Below are 12,688 nucleotides of genomic sequence, written 5' to 3' on the forward strand. Positions count from 1 at the left end.
ATTTTGTTCAAAATGATTTCTTTATTTAATGCTCCTATAACTTTTATTACTGTAAAAAACAGTACGTCACACCAGAGGCTTTTAAATGAACTGTGTATCCAAAATATGCGTGTTAGAGAATGTGTTTGTCATATCAGTCCGTCAGAAAAAGTTGTTTTTTTTTTGTTTTTGTTAGTTAGTTGTAATTCTTGGCTGAATATCTCTAGCAGGTTTTAAAAGCCCTTTAAAATTAAATATGAACACAGTTTGGATTAAATAAAAGTACAGTCAAATTTTATCTCCTGTATAGACTTTACTGTACAATGACTTAATGTTTTCTAACGTGAGTTAGATCTAGTAACATCTTACAGTGAGTGAACAATATATTTTTTAAAACATTCATTAATGTTTGTGAATGTTATTTAATACAAACACTTGATCATTCATGTTTGTTCATTGTGCATTAAATAATTTTAACAGATTGAACTTTGAAATTAACCCTAAGAAGAATAATTGCCATATAACTATTGTTTATTGTTAGGTCATGTTATCTAACAAATAAAATCTTATTGTAAAGTGTTTTTAATACTACAGTTTCCATCTATTTGATATACACTTAATATATGTAATCTTATCTAAATTTATTATAAAATCTGAGGTTTGTTATTTACTGAAAAGTTATATTTTAGCTGGTGTCAATGATCATATGTTGCATTTGGTCAGACTCAGCCCATTGCTTTACTGAAGTATATTATATTGTTCTTTTACAGCTGCAGACTGAGGAAGATCCTGAAAACACCAGCAAACCCTAAAACAGACAACAGTTTACAGATGTTTTTCAGCGGCAGCAGAACTATGACTAAACTTTTGGGTGAAACTTGTTTACTTTTTTCTTACTTTTATTACTTGTGGGAAAACTTGAAACACTTTTAAATAAGTATAAAAAATGGCATTGGGTTTGTACATTTAATTTTTGTTTAACGTTATTAATAAAAATGTTGTTCAATTAGCATGTTTTTGTGTTTTGCTTTGGTACCGAAATTGGTACCGAGAACCGTGGATTTTCACTGGTATCGGTACCGAATACTGAAATTTTGGTACCGTGACAACACTAGTTTGTAGTTGTCTTTTTTGTATGTCACATTGTGTTACATGAGCTCTTTATTCTTGCTAATGTATTCAGAGAATGATTGATGATGTTGATAATGTATGAGAGCTCAGCTACATTCACAGCGTAAGCCACAGCACCCAATTACGCTCATATTATGCTCAAATCCGATGTTTTCAGGTGTTTTTTTCTCACAACCTTTTAAACATGACCCATCTGTGACATTGCTCTGAATAGGCAACCCCGCCTTAACTGGTTCACACGCACAAGACACTGAAATAATTGGATTTTTTACATTTTAAAATTAATTTTAATATATTCATGTTTGCTACTGTTTAAAAGTTTTGGGCCAGTAAGATGTTTTGATGTTTCTGTAAGAAGTCTCTTATGCTGACCAAGGCTGTATTTTTTAGGCCTATTTATTTTCTTAAAAACTGTAAAAACAAAAATATTATTAAAATGTAAAATACATTTTCTTATGTGAATATAATGAAAAATGTTGATTGCTGTGATCAAAGCTGAATTTTCAGCATCATTGCTCCAGTCTTCAGTGTCACATGATCTTCAGAAATCATTCTAATCTGCTGATTTGCTGCTCAAGAAACATTTCTGATGATTATCAATGCTGAAAACAGTTGTGCTGCTTCATGGTTTTGTGGATTTATTTTTTTTTTTTTCAGCATTATAATTAGTCAATAACATCATTTTCTTCATTCAGGCTGAGAGCTCGCACAAAAACAAGAGGCAGGATTTATCGCGCCAACCAATCACATCCAATCATAGCCGATCATATCCAATTATAGCCAGAGGCGGACAAAGTACACAACTCCATTACTTGAGTGAAAGTACAGATACTGCTGGTCAAATATCACTCCATTACAAGTAAAAGTTGTAAAGACAGATTTTTACTTAAGTAAAAGTACAGAAGTACTTGCTTTTAAAAGTACTCAAGTACCAAAAGTAAATTTCCTTTTTTATGTCAATGCACTGTTTTATTATTGTTGTATGTAATACTTGCAATACCTCTGAAGCAACTTACAATACATTACACCTACTGAATACACTGACTCGCTTGTAGTATCTTTGGAATAAAGAGCTTTTAGAATGTTAAAAACCTATGGTGGAAAAACACAACAAACAAAAATAATTATTATTTAACACCCCTACCCAACCCCACAAAAGCAGGATGGTAGTGATCTCACACAGCTCTGGACACATCTATGTGTAACCATTCATCCACATTTGAACAGAGTGAAACTGCTGTAAATACAGACTGATAAGGAAGAAAAAAAAAATTAAACCTGCTTTAAAACACCGCTGATTACAGAACCGGCTTTACTGATTTAAATATCGCATGCGATTTATCGTGCAGCCCTAATATTTGTCTTTCAAATGTAGTGAAGTTAAAGTCATAAGTTTCCAGAAAAAATAATACTCAAGTAAAGTACAGATACTCAAAAAGTGTACTTAAGTACAATACTCAAGTAAATGTACTTAGTTACTGTCCGCCTCTGATTATAGCACGATGAAGGCGTAGCCTCCTCTCACGTTGCTTTTCCCCATTCATCTCAATTACCCCCCAGTAAAGTCATGGCATGCTATGGGGTCTCTGTTGAAAGTCAATGGACTGAAGGGAGGCAAGCCTCCGCTGTAACTTTATCTGCGGGTGTTGCTGTTGGACGGTGTTACTTTATAAAAGCGAGTGACTTTTATATTTTTAATGTCATATTTACTAATATTTGTGTTGTTTTATTTTTTTAATATTAATTATTTTCTCATCCAGTTGCTTGAGGAGGCACTGCCTCCCTTGCCTACTCAGAGGAAACGCCCCTGGTTGATTATGTACATAATTGAATGAAAGATTGAGATTTTAAATATGAAGTGTAGCATTAAAAGAGCACTGAGATGACATGGTCATCAGCAAATGATGTGATGCATCATTAAAGTTCAATAGTAGGACAAATACATTGCAGTAGATCATATAAAAATGGCATTTGGGCTAGACTGTAGCCTTAAAGTGGGCATGACATTTCCAGAACAAATGAAGTAAGGTGTGTTTTTTGAGTTATTGTTGTGTTTTATGTAGTTTGTTTTGTGTGTTTGCCTTTTAAGAGCATAGAGAGATCAGCGTTATCTCACGGCCTGATGTTCTTTGCTCACAGGAACAGAGATGTCTGCGCCGAGAGGTTTTTCTGCTGAATACTGATCAGTGGCGTGATGTGAAAGAGAGGTTGTTTGCTGCTGAAACACACACACACACACAGAGGCGCAGGTCATTCAAGGCCACACGGAAACCACTCAGAATAGAGCTCAGTGTTTCCCAAACACAGCAGGACACGCTTTATTGATCCATTGTTATGATATATGCAGCTTATGGAACATTTGAGCAGAATTCTGCACATAGAATAAAATAATAACTCCTGATATTGTAATATTGGTTGGTAATTATGTTGATTAATATAACTTATTTTATTTAGGGCAATTGCATATTATACATTTTTTAGACTACACATAAAAAACTGTTAATACATCAATAATTCTAGACCAGAGATGATGAAACCAGGTCCAGCTTGCCAGAGTTGGCCCTTTATGCCCTTTGAAGTATTGTGAAATACATTAAGACTAATTTTTTATAGGCTTTATGGACAGGTAAGTTGAGCGTGACTCTTGAAGGACCAGCACCACATCCTCTTGTACCACTGTGTGAAGAATTTATCTTCCAGGATCTGGCAGTAAGTTTTAGGAGCTCATTTTAAGCTACGTCATCGTTTCAGAAAATATACGGATTCGCTGTCCACACGAAAACGCAAGGGCGGCGTTTTCAGTTTTATCCACTCTGGGACCCGGTTTAAAAAAATATCGGTTTCACTCTCCCAAAATGCCGGATCCGTGTGGGCGAAACGCCTATACGATACAAAATGTATGCGTATACAGCTAAACGCATCTCCGCGTGGACGGGGCCTTAGTCAATCCTGTAAGACAGACTTTTCAGGATAGGAGATTGAATAAAAATGAGCTCGTAAAACTTACTTAAATCATTCTAATGTACCGATTTACTGCTCAAGAAATATTTTCCATGTTGAAATCAGTTGTGCTGCTTAATATTTTAGTAAAAAATGTTTTACCATCATTTTTGACAGAAAGAGCAGCATGAAATCAAAACATTCTACCATTTTAATAGGCAAGCAATGTGACTGTGTTAGAAAGCTCACATCACACTAGAAATGAAAGGTCAATCAAACTGAGATACTGTCAGTGTTGCATGCAATGTGCTCTTTTGTGTACTGCATTTTTAGTTAAACGTAGCAGGTTATATTCTGTGCATGCAGAAAATTTGCACAGGTCTAATATGCACAGAATGCATGTTGCAGAAGTCGTATCAGTAGTATGGCAGTCATTGGGCAGTATTATGACAGGAAATGAAGAGAGAAGAAGTGGGTGGATTGGGAAATGTCATGAGCCGGATTTGGTGTCATGTTGCACACATGAGCACCACGGGTAGCACCATGTGAGTTAACCACTTGGTTACGTATCTGACCCACATGCCACCTAAAGAAATGGTACAACCAAAAATGAAAATCAACTCGGGCTATCCAAAAGTTTTTCTTTATCGGACAGATTTAGAGAAATGTAGCATTACATCACTTGCTCACCAATGGATCCTCTGCAGTGAATGGGTGCCGTCAGAATGAGAGTCTAAACCATAATCCAAACCACTCCAGTCCATCAGTTAATGTCTTGTGAAGCAAAAAGCTGCATGTTTGTTAAAAAAAAACATCATTAATAGTTCCAGCTAAAATAGGAGTCCTCTGTCCATAATTTTGCTTTCTTCAGTGGAAAAACTCACCTTGTCTGAATCAGGAGAGAAATATGCACAGATCAAGCACCGTTTAAAAGCCAAAACCGCTCTAAACAAATATTTTGGTCGGTTTTGATGTGAGAGAAAACTGGAGGAAGCGTTATTATGGATTATGGACTAGTTTGGCCAGAAGCAAAAGTTTGACTTTACGTCGTAATGATGGATTTGTTTCTTACAAACACACAGCTTTTCTATGCACAAGACATTAATTGATGAACTGGAGTGGTGTGGATTACTTGTAATGTTTTTATCAGCTGTTTGGACACTCATTTTGACGGCACTCATTCACTCCATTGGTAAGCAAGTGATGGAATGCTGAATTTCTTCAAATCTGTTCCCATGAAGAAAGAAACAAACAAACATCTTGGATGGCCTAAGGGTAAGTAGATTTTCAAAAAAGTTTCAAAGTATTAATTGATACATTTGTCTTTCCACTACATGGATATTTTAGAAAAAATATATTTTGTTTATTGTAGAGCCTGGCTTCTGTGGGAAAGTGGTGTTTGTGGTAGTTTGACACAAAGGAAACATTTTGTTCATCTGAGTGATGCCTTTTGTTCTCCATTGGAGACCGTTATTCCCAATCTCTCTTTGTGACCGTTGGCTCTTTCTGTCCATCTCTCAGGTGAAGCGATACCAATGCATGTTCGAGGGCTGTACGCGCACCTACAGCACGGCGGGAAACCTGCGCACGCATCAGAAAACGCACCGCGGTGAATACACGTTCGTGTGCAACCAGCAGGGCTGTGGCAAAGCCTTCCTCACGTCCTACAGCCTGAAGATCCACGTCCGCGTCCACACAAAAGAGAAGCCCTTTGAGTGTGATGTTCACGGCTGTGAGAAAGCCTTCAACACTCTCTACAGGTGAATATGAGGACCAAGCGCTGTTTATTCGTTTTACATTTGCATGCTTATGTAGCTGCTCCTGCCCTACTGTGGCCTTTGCGGTTAGACAGCGATTGCATTGTATTGGGGTCTCACAGAAGCTCATGCTCGTGTGACTGCTAGCCAGAAGCCACAGTTCTGCTGCCACTCGCTTCCTGTGAGCCTCTGTTTGCTAATGTCCTGTGCAGGTCGTTCTATTGGTTTCTTGGATTTAATTTCTGTATCACACTGGGTTTCCCCGTTCAGAGTGAAATCGCACTAGTCCGAAATCACACTCTTTATAACTGTATAATAAACATGAAATGCAACACAGCCAATCAGAAGACATCACAGTACAGCTGGGTATTGACACAGATTGCACAATTTTATTTGCAGGCTCTTAATTCGATTTGACTCTGTATTGATTCATCTGGATATGTCAGGTCCAGTATATGTAAATTTTTCTTAAGGAAAAATCTTTCTCAATAAATGCTGTAAACTATACAGAGAACCCTGTGATTTTGTCCACCCTGTGATATTACTATAATATTGAATCTTAAAATTTATCTTTTTTAAACTTTTTTAAAGATCATTATTTTGTGTATTTGGTGTAACAGAATATGTTGACATGCTTTAATGTTCAAAAAAGGAAAACTTGAAATCGCATCATATGACCCCTTTAAATTCAGTTCCTGTGTTTATGTATAGAATGATTAATGACAACAATAAATTAATGACAACAGCATAAACAGTTTAATTAAAAATACTGTATAATGAATATGTAATATAGTGCACATATATTTAGCAAAATGCTCTCCTCTTATTTTGTTCTTGCTGACTAACGGTTTTGTTGACATTGAATGGCTTTTCTGAGATAAATGTAATATGACATTGTTTACAGTGACAACTTTACGCGTTCTTCGGACATTGTACATTTAGTAGTACATCAGTAGTAAAAAAAATTATTTTTTTAAATTTCACGATTATTAGTTGGCTGGCTTGCTACAAATAATGTTTAGTAGAGTTTTGTCAGACAGAACATCAACAGAAAACAGCAAACACAAAAAAATCGATCTTCGGATCTAAGAATCGATATAAGTGAAGCTCGATTAAAATTAAGCATTATTTTCAACCCAGCCCTTCTTCATCGGTGGAAACTTGGTGCTCTGCATCTAGTTACTTCGAAGTGTTCACTTAAAAAATGAACAATTTGTCATTATTCATTTACCCATACATAATTCATTCATTTGTATTTTGTATGAAGGCATTTGCTCAATGACTAAACCTGACTAAACTGCATGATTGTGTTGCTCTCATCAGACTGAAAGCTCACCAGAGGCTGCACACTGGCAAGACGTTTAACTGTGAATCAGAGGGATGCACCAAGTACTTCACCACACTCAGTGACCTGAGGAAGCACATCCGCACACACACAGGCGAAAAACCATTCCGGTGAGGAAATCTGTTTCAGCACCCAATCAGAGGTGTGACCCGAGCGTTCACATTGACAATAATGAGTTCATCTTGAATGTGCAGCCAATACACAACTACTAAATCATAAATGTGGTACTTTTGCATATTAGTAACTGAAGTAATATTAGTAATTGAGGTACTATTGTGTTTGTGTCTGCAGGTGTGATCATGATGGCTGTGGTAAGGCTTTCGCTGCTAGTCATCACCTGAAAACACATGTACGGACACACACTGGTAAGCCACTGGCAGTCTGCCCCATGAATGATCTCAAAATGAAAGCAATACACTGACGAAGTCTTAAAACTTATTTACCCTATAAAGCCTACAGTGTCATATTTGATATGCACATTTCTAAGGCCTCTAATTTATCAACATGATCAAAACTTTGCCTAAAACCCTGTTGCACAATCTACTAAATGCCTTCTGTTGTCTGACTAATATTTTATAAGTTTGAGCAAATAAAAGGTCTTTTAGTCTAATTGTAGAGATGTCCCCCTTCAGCTTGTTGTTCATGCGTCTTTTTGCTGTGAAGTCCTTACTGATTTTTATCAAGTAAACATAATTGTTTTTATTGTTAGTAATATTTCAACTTACTGGACTGAAGCAACTTAGGTTTACTTGAATTTTTTTTTTTAAATGTGAGTCAAATGTGATCTATCAGGTTTTTGAGGTATGGTTATTATCTCTGTCATTATTGTATTGCATTGCATTATGTGTTTTCCCCCACAATAAAAACGAACAGAGCTTTGATTATAAAACTAAGCATTTAAATATCATCTTACTAATACATGTTATTGGGAGATATAGAGTGATATTACTGTGATATTAATAAACTGATATTTATATTATTTTATGTAAGTATCTGCAATACTGTTATAAAGATTGATCAAGCTATCAGAATTTTATCTCACTTTTTGACCATATAATATCAGCAACTGCACCAAATAGCATATTTTTGCTCAGGTTTTTTTTTTTTTTTTTCTCCTCTGATTTAAGTTCCATATTCTCTCTCAATCATATTATATGAGTCATAAAAGCATGATGTACAAATATGATACTCAACCAAAAACAATTATGTAGAAACACTTTCAAAAATTACATTTTTAACTATTAAAATAGAAAACAAGTTATATAAAAATTGTAATAATATTTAAAATTTTACTGTTTTTTTGATTAAATGAATACAGTCTTACTAAGCATAAGAGGCATCTAACTCGTAAAATTATTGTTATTGGTACCGATAGTGGAACAAACAGCATAGAGAAGATCACTTAAAACGCTTTAGCAAAGCTTTTGCTAAAATGAAAACAAAAAATATAAAATTAATTCTTATTCATCATAAATACTAACCCAGGATTATTTCTTTTTTAATTCATAGATAGATAGATATATAGATTATATAGATAAACATAGATAGATAGACCTTATTTAGATGAGAGAACCTGTCCGGTTCTTTTCTTATGGTCTTTTTTTCTGTTCCAGGAGAGAAGCCGTTTTTCTGTACGAGCGATGGCTGTGTGAAGACCTTCAGCTCTCAGTACAGCCTGAAGAGTCACATTCGGGGTCATGATAAAGGTCCAGCGTTCATCATGAGCAGTCATCCGCTGTCAGAGGTGCGCACTCACATAATCACAGCCCTGTCTGGCTGCTTTGTTACATGGCCGCTTCAGGACAGTGGACTTAATTGGTACTGTTGTACTTGTTCAACTGCAGGATGCGAATCACTCGCTGTGCCTCAGTGATTTGAGCCTCATTTCCACAGACTCTGAGCTGCAGGAGAACCACAATGTGAGTCGCATCCTCGTTTACACAGAGCTGTTTTCAGTCGTCTATCAGATACAAGTTCATCTCAGCACATGTTCATGTCTCAGTCTCAGGGTTTGGATCTGAACAGCGTCACCCCCATACGAATCTTTGAGCTGATGTTCCAGAGTCCTGAGAACAGTGTCAGCCCGGACGACCCTAAACCCACAGGCAAGAACTTTAGAGCTCGCTGTGTTCAAATATACTGGGTCACTCCTCTTATGCAGTACGGTTTGAATAAATTTGTGCTGGGAAACTATTAAAGTTTTTAATCGCGATTAATCGCATTGTTATGCACAAAATTCAATAATGAATTCAAAAGTAAAGTGTATTGCGCAATTTTTCATTTAAAAGTACTGCTATATGAACAAAAGTGCAATAACATTTTGTTTGCAAACACTTTAAACAAATAAGGTGCTTTTTTACCGCAGTATTCCTTTTACATAGTAGCAGTTAAAATATTTCTTGTAAATCTTAACTTATAACATTAATGTAATCAAATTATATATAAAACCAAAGCTATTTGTCACTGCCAGGGCATTAACGTTTTTTATAGAAAATATTTTATAGTTTGTTATAGAGTCCAGAGCCTCGATCATAGCATTATAACAGGCACCTTCCGAGTAGAGACCTGCACTATCGCGGGACCCAACACAACAGAGTGCGGCGTGGGACAACACTTGATGGGTGAGTGCGGGCGGGTAGAGACTCATGTGTGTGTGCGGGATGCGGGAGAATAAGGGTATACTCACACTAGGCAATCTTAACCGTGCCTGAGCGCGTTTGACCCCCAAATGATCACTCCGTGCCGCGCTCGGGCATGGTTCGTTTAGCCATCCCTGGCTCGGTTGGAAATGGTGGGCCAGAGTGCGGTTCAGTTGGGCTCGGGCGCGGTACGCATGTAGTGTGAGCACTAACCGCGCCGGAGCGCTGAACTTCTGATACGTGCAGCATGATTGTGTGAACATTTCTGAGCGGCAAACGTGATAGATCTGTAAAGCAATATATTGTGAGAGAGCCATGTGCTACCGCGTCCCAAACGACTCAAAGTTAACAAAACGATGCACTCCACTGTACTGAGCGAGAGCGCTTCTCTTCTGTCTTCACATGCTATCGGAAACTTCCTATTACCCACTTGTGAAGTCGTGATTACGAGCTCGTTGCTTTCTTTTCTGTTAAATATAACAGTGAACAGTGGTTTGTGAATGTTGATGCTTAGCCTAAATAATTTTATCGGGAGCGTTCATGTGAGCGCAGCTGCAGTCTTAGGCCCTCCCCAAATGCTCTCATTGGTTGAAATGCATGATGACGCTCATCCCAAGCCAGTACTGATCAACATCCCACCCCTCCTGTGACCCATGGTTTGTCTGTAGGCTATGTGTATTCAGAGCCAGTGAGCAACGGGCTTTCAAAATAATAATAATAATAAAATTTTTAAAAAACACTGCGTTAATGCGATAATAACGCGTTAACTTGCCCAGCCCTAGAATAAATATATATACAGTGCCCTCCATAAGTATTAGGACAGCAATGACAAAATTGCTTTGTTCGCTGTGTAGTCAAGACATTTGCAAGTATGATTAAAAGATGAATATAAGACAAAACTACAGAATGTCACATTTTATTATTAGTTGTTTCAACTAGGGTTGGGCGATGTCTACAGTGAAACATTGCGATGGACGCTGACATCGGCGGGGTCTACACTGGATGCGGCGCGGCACGACAAATCCCCGACAGTAAACTGCTGCCGCGTTCTATTTATGACGTGCTGACACAAATTTCAAATGATTTTCAACGGTCGCTTTGTCGCGTCCATTGGACAGACTTTAGCTGATGCGGCGCGACACGACAACTGTCGTGTCCGGTGTAGACACGGTGTAATGGTTGCCTGGCACATTACAGTACATAATATTTCACTTAAGGAGAGATGACTGAGAACGATGGCGAATGATTTGCAGATCCTCAGTACCACTGACAAACATATAATCTTGAAAAATGTGAGGTAAGTACTGCAGCTCCATAGTATAAACAGAGTACATGTGATCGCAAATCTCGAAAGTGAAAGTTAAACTAAAAAGCGATCGTGCATTCAAAAGCACGATGCCATTTTCAATGCCAGGTATAATAGCAGCTCACTGATGCCCAAAATATATATGTAGTATAATTACACAATGATATAACTGCGAGGAAAAATATTGAAATATATATTTTCCTCCCAGCTCATATTTATTCCTTTTAGGGGTTCCGCCTACACGTCATTTTCTTTCCGAACACGGTATTGGGATGCGGCGGGTATGGGGTCACGATGCCGGCTCAACATCGTGATGTCTATCAGACATCGGCGATGGACGATGGCATTGTCTATCGGCCCAACCCTAGTTTCAACAGATACATGTTTTACCAAATAAAAAGGACAGCACTTTTAGAGTTCAGCCCACTATCTGATGTGAGAATAAGTATTAGGACAATTGAACTTACGGCAGATGTAAAAGATATTATTTAGTTGCAGATCTCTTGCGTGCAATCAGAGCAGTGAGTCTGTGACCCATAGACATCACCAGACTCTTGGTCTCATCCTTTGAAATGCATTTCCCAATCTTTAATGCAGCCAATTCCAGCTGTTGCTTGTTTTGGGGAGTTTCTGCCTTTAGTCTTCTCTTCAGCTGGTGAAATTCATGTTCAATCGGATTTAAATCTGGAGATTGACTTGGGCAATCTAAGTCTTTCCATTTCTTTGACCTGATAAACTCCTTAACTGAACTGACAGGGTGTTTTGGGTCATTGTCCTGATCCAATATGTAGCGTTTTCTGATGAGTCTGGTAGCATTTTCTTGAATATTGGTAGCCAGGATGTTTCTGTACCCTTCCAAATTCATACGGCTACTGTCATCATACATTAAGTCATCATTAAAATTGAGAGGGCCTGTTCCAGAGACAGCCATGCATGCCCATGCCATGACACTACCTCCACCATGCTTTACAGATGAGGCTGTATGCTTAGGATTATTTGCAATTCCCTTTTTTTCACTACACTTTTGCTTTCCCATCACTTTGATGAAGGTTCATCTTTGTCTCACCTGTCCATAAAACTCAGTTCCAAAACTCTACTGGCTCACCTTTGTGCTTTTTTGCAAACTCAAATCTTGCCTTTCTATTTTTGGTGCTAGTCAGAGGTTTGCATCTTGCTGTTTAGCCTCTGTAATTCTGTGTCAAAGTCTCCTGCGGACAGTATTTTCAGAGCATCACCCCAGCTTTCTGGAGGTTGTTGGTGATTTTACAGACATGTATTTTAGGGTTCATTTTCACAGCTTTTATGATTTGTCTGTCATCAACTGCTGTTGTTTTTCTCAGCCGATCAGGTCATTGTTGGTTGCTGATGTCGTCGATGGTTTCCAAACTCTTGATTTCTCCATGCCGTTTGTTTTTGCTATAGCTCTAATTGATTTCCTCTTTTCTTTTAGCATCCAAATTGCTTGCTTTTTCTCAAAGTCAGCTCCCTCGCTTCATCCTGGTTTTTGTGTGTCGTCATCGAATGCAAGACTTAGAATGCAGAAGCAATGGCTATAACTGATACGACACATTCCCTGCTTTTAATATCTGAA

At 37.6% G+C, this 12,688-nt stretch overlaps 1 protein-coding gene across 3 annotated transcripts in view; it reads left to right on the forward strand.

Annotated features, from left to right (window-relative positions):
* LOC107703914 (metal regulatory transcription factor 1-like) overlaps nucleotides 1-12,688 on the forward strand; it is a 38,055-nt gene that overhangs the window by 9,106 nt on the left and 16,261 nt on the right. For all 3 annotated transcript variants that reach the window (XM_016506717.1, XM_016506718.1, XM_016506719.1), the window contains 6 exons: nucleotides 5,572-5,810; nucleotides 7,131-7,262; nucleotides 7,444-7,517; nucleotides 8,766-8,896; nucleotides 8,997-9,071; nucleotides 9,155-9,257. In XM_016506717.1, coding sequence (XP_016362203.1) covers nucleotides 5,572-5,810; nucleotides 7,131-7,262; nucleotides 7,444-7,517; nucleotides 8,766-8,896; nucleotides 8,997-9,071; nucleotides 9,155-9,257 — 754 coding nt within the window. The remainder of the gene's footprint in view (nucleotides 1-5,571; nucleotides 5,811-7,130; nucleotides 7,263-7,443; nucleotides 7,518-8,765; nucleotides 8,897-8,996; nucleotides 9,072-9,154; nucleotides 9,258-12,688) is intronic.

The sequence above is a fragment of the Sinocyclocheilus anshuiensis genome, unplaced genomic scaffold (assembly GCF_001515605.1).
Source record: "Sinocyclocheilus anshuiensis isolate Anshui unplaced genomic scaffold, SAMN03320099.WGS_v1.1 scaffold991, whole genome shotgun sequence".
Classification (NCBI taxonomy): Eukaryota; Metazoa; Chordata; class Actinopteri; order Cypriniformes; family Cyprinidae; genus Sinocyclocheilus; species Sinocyclocheilus anshuiensis.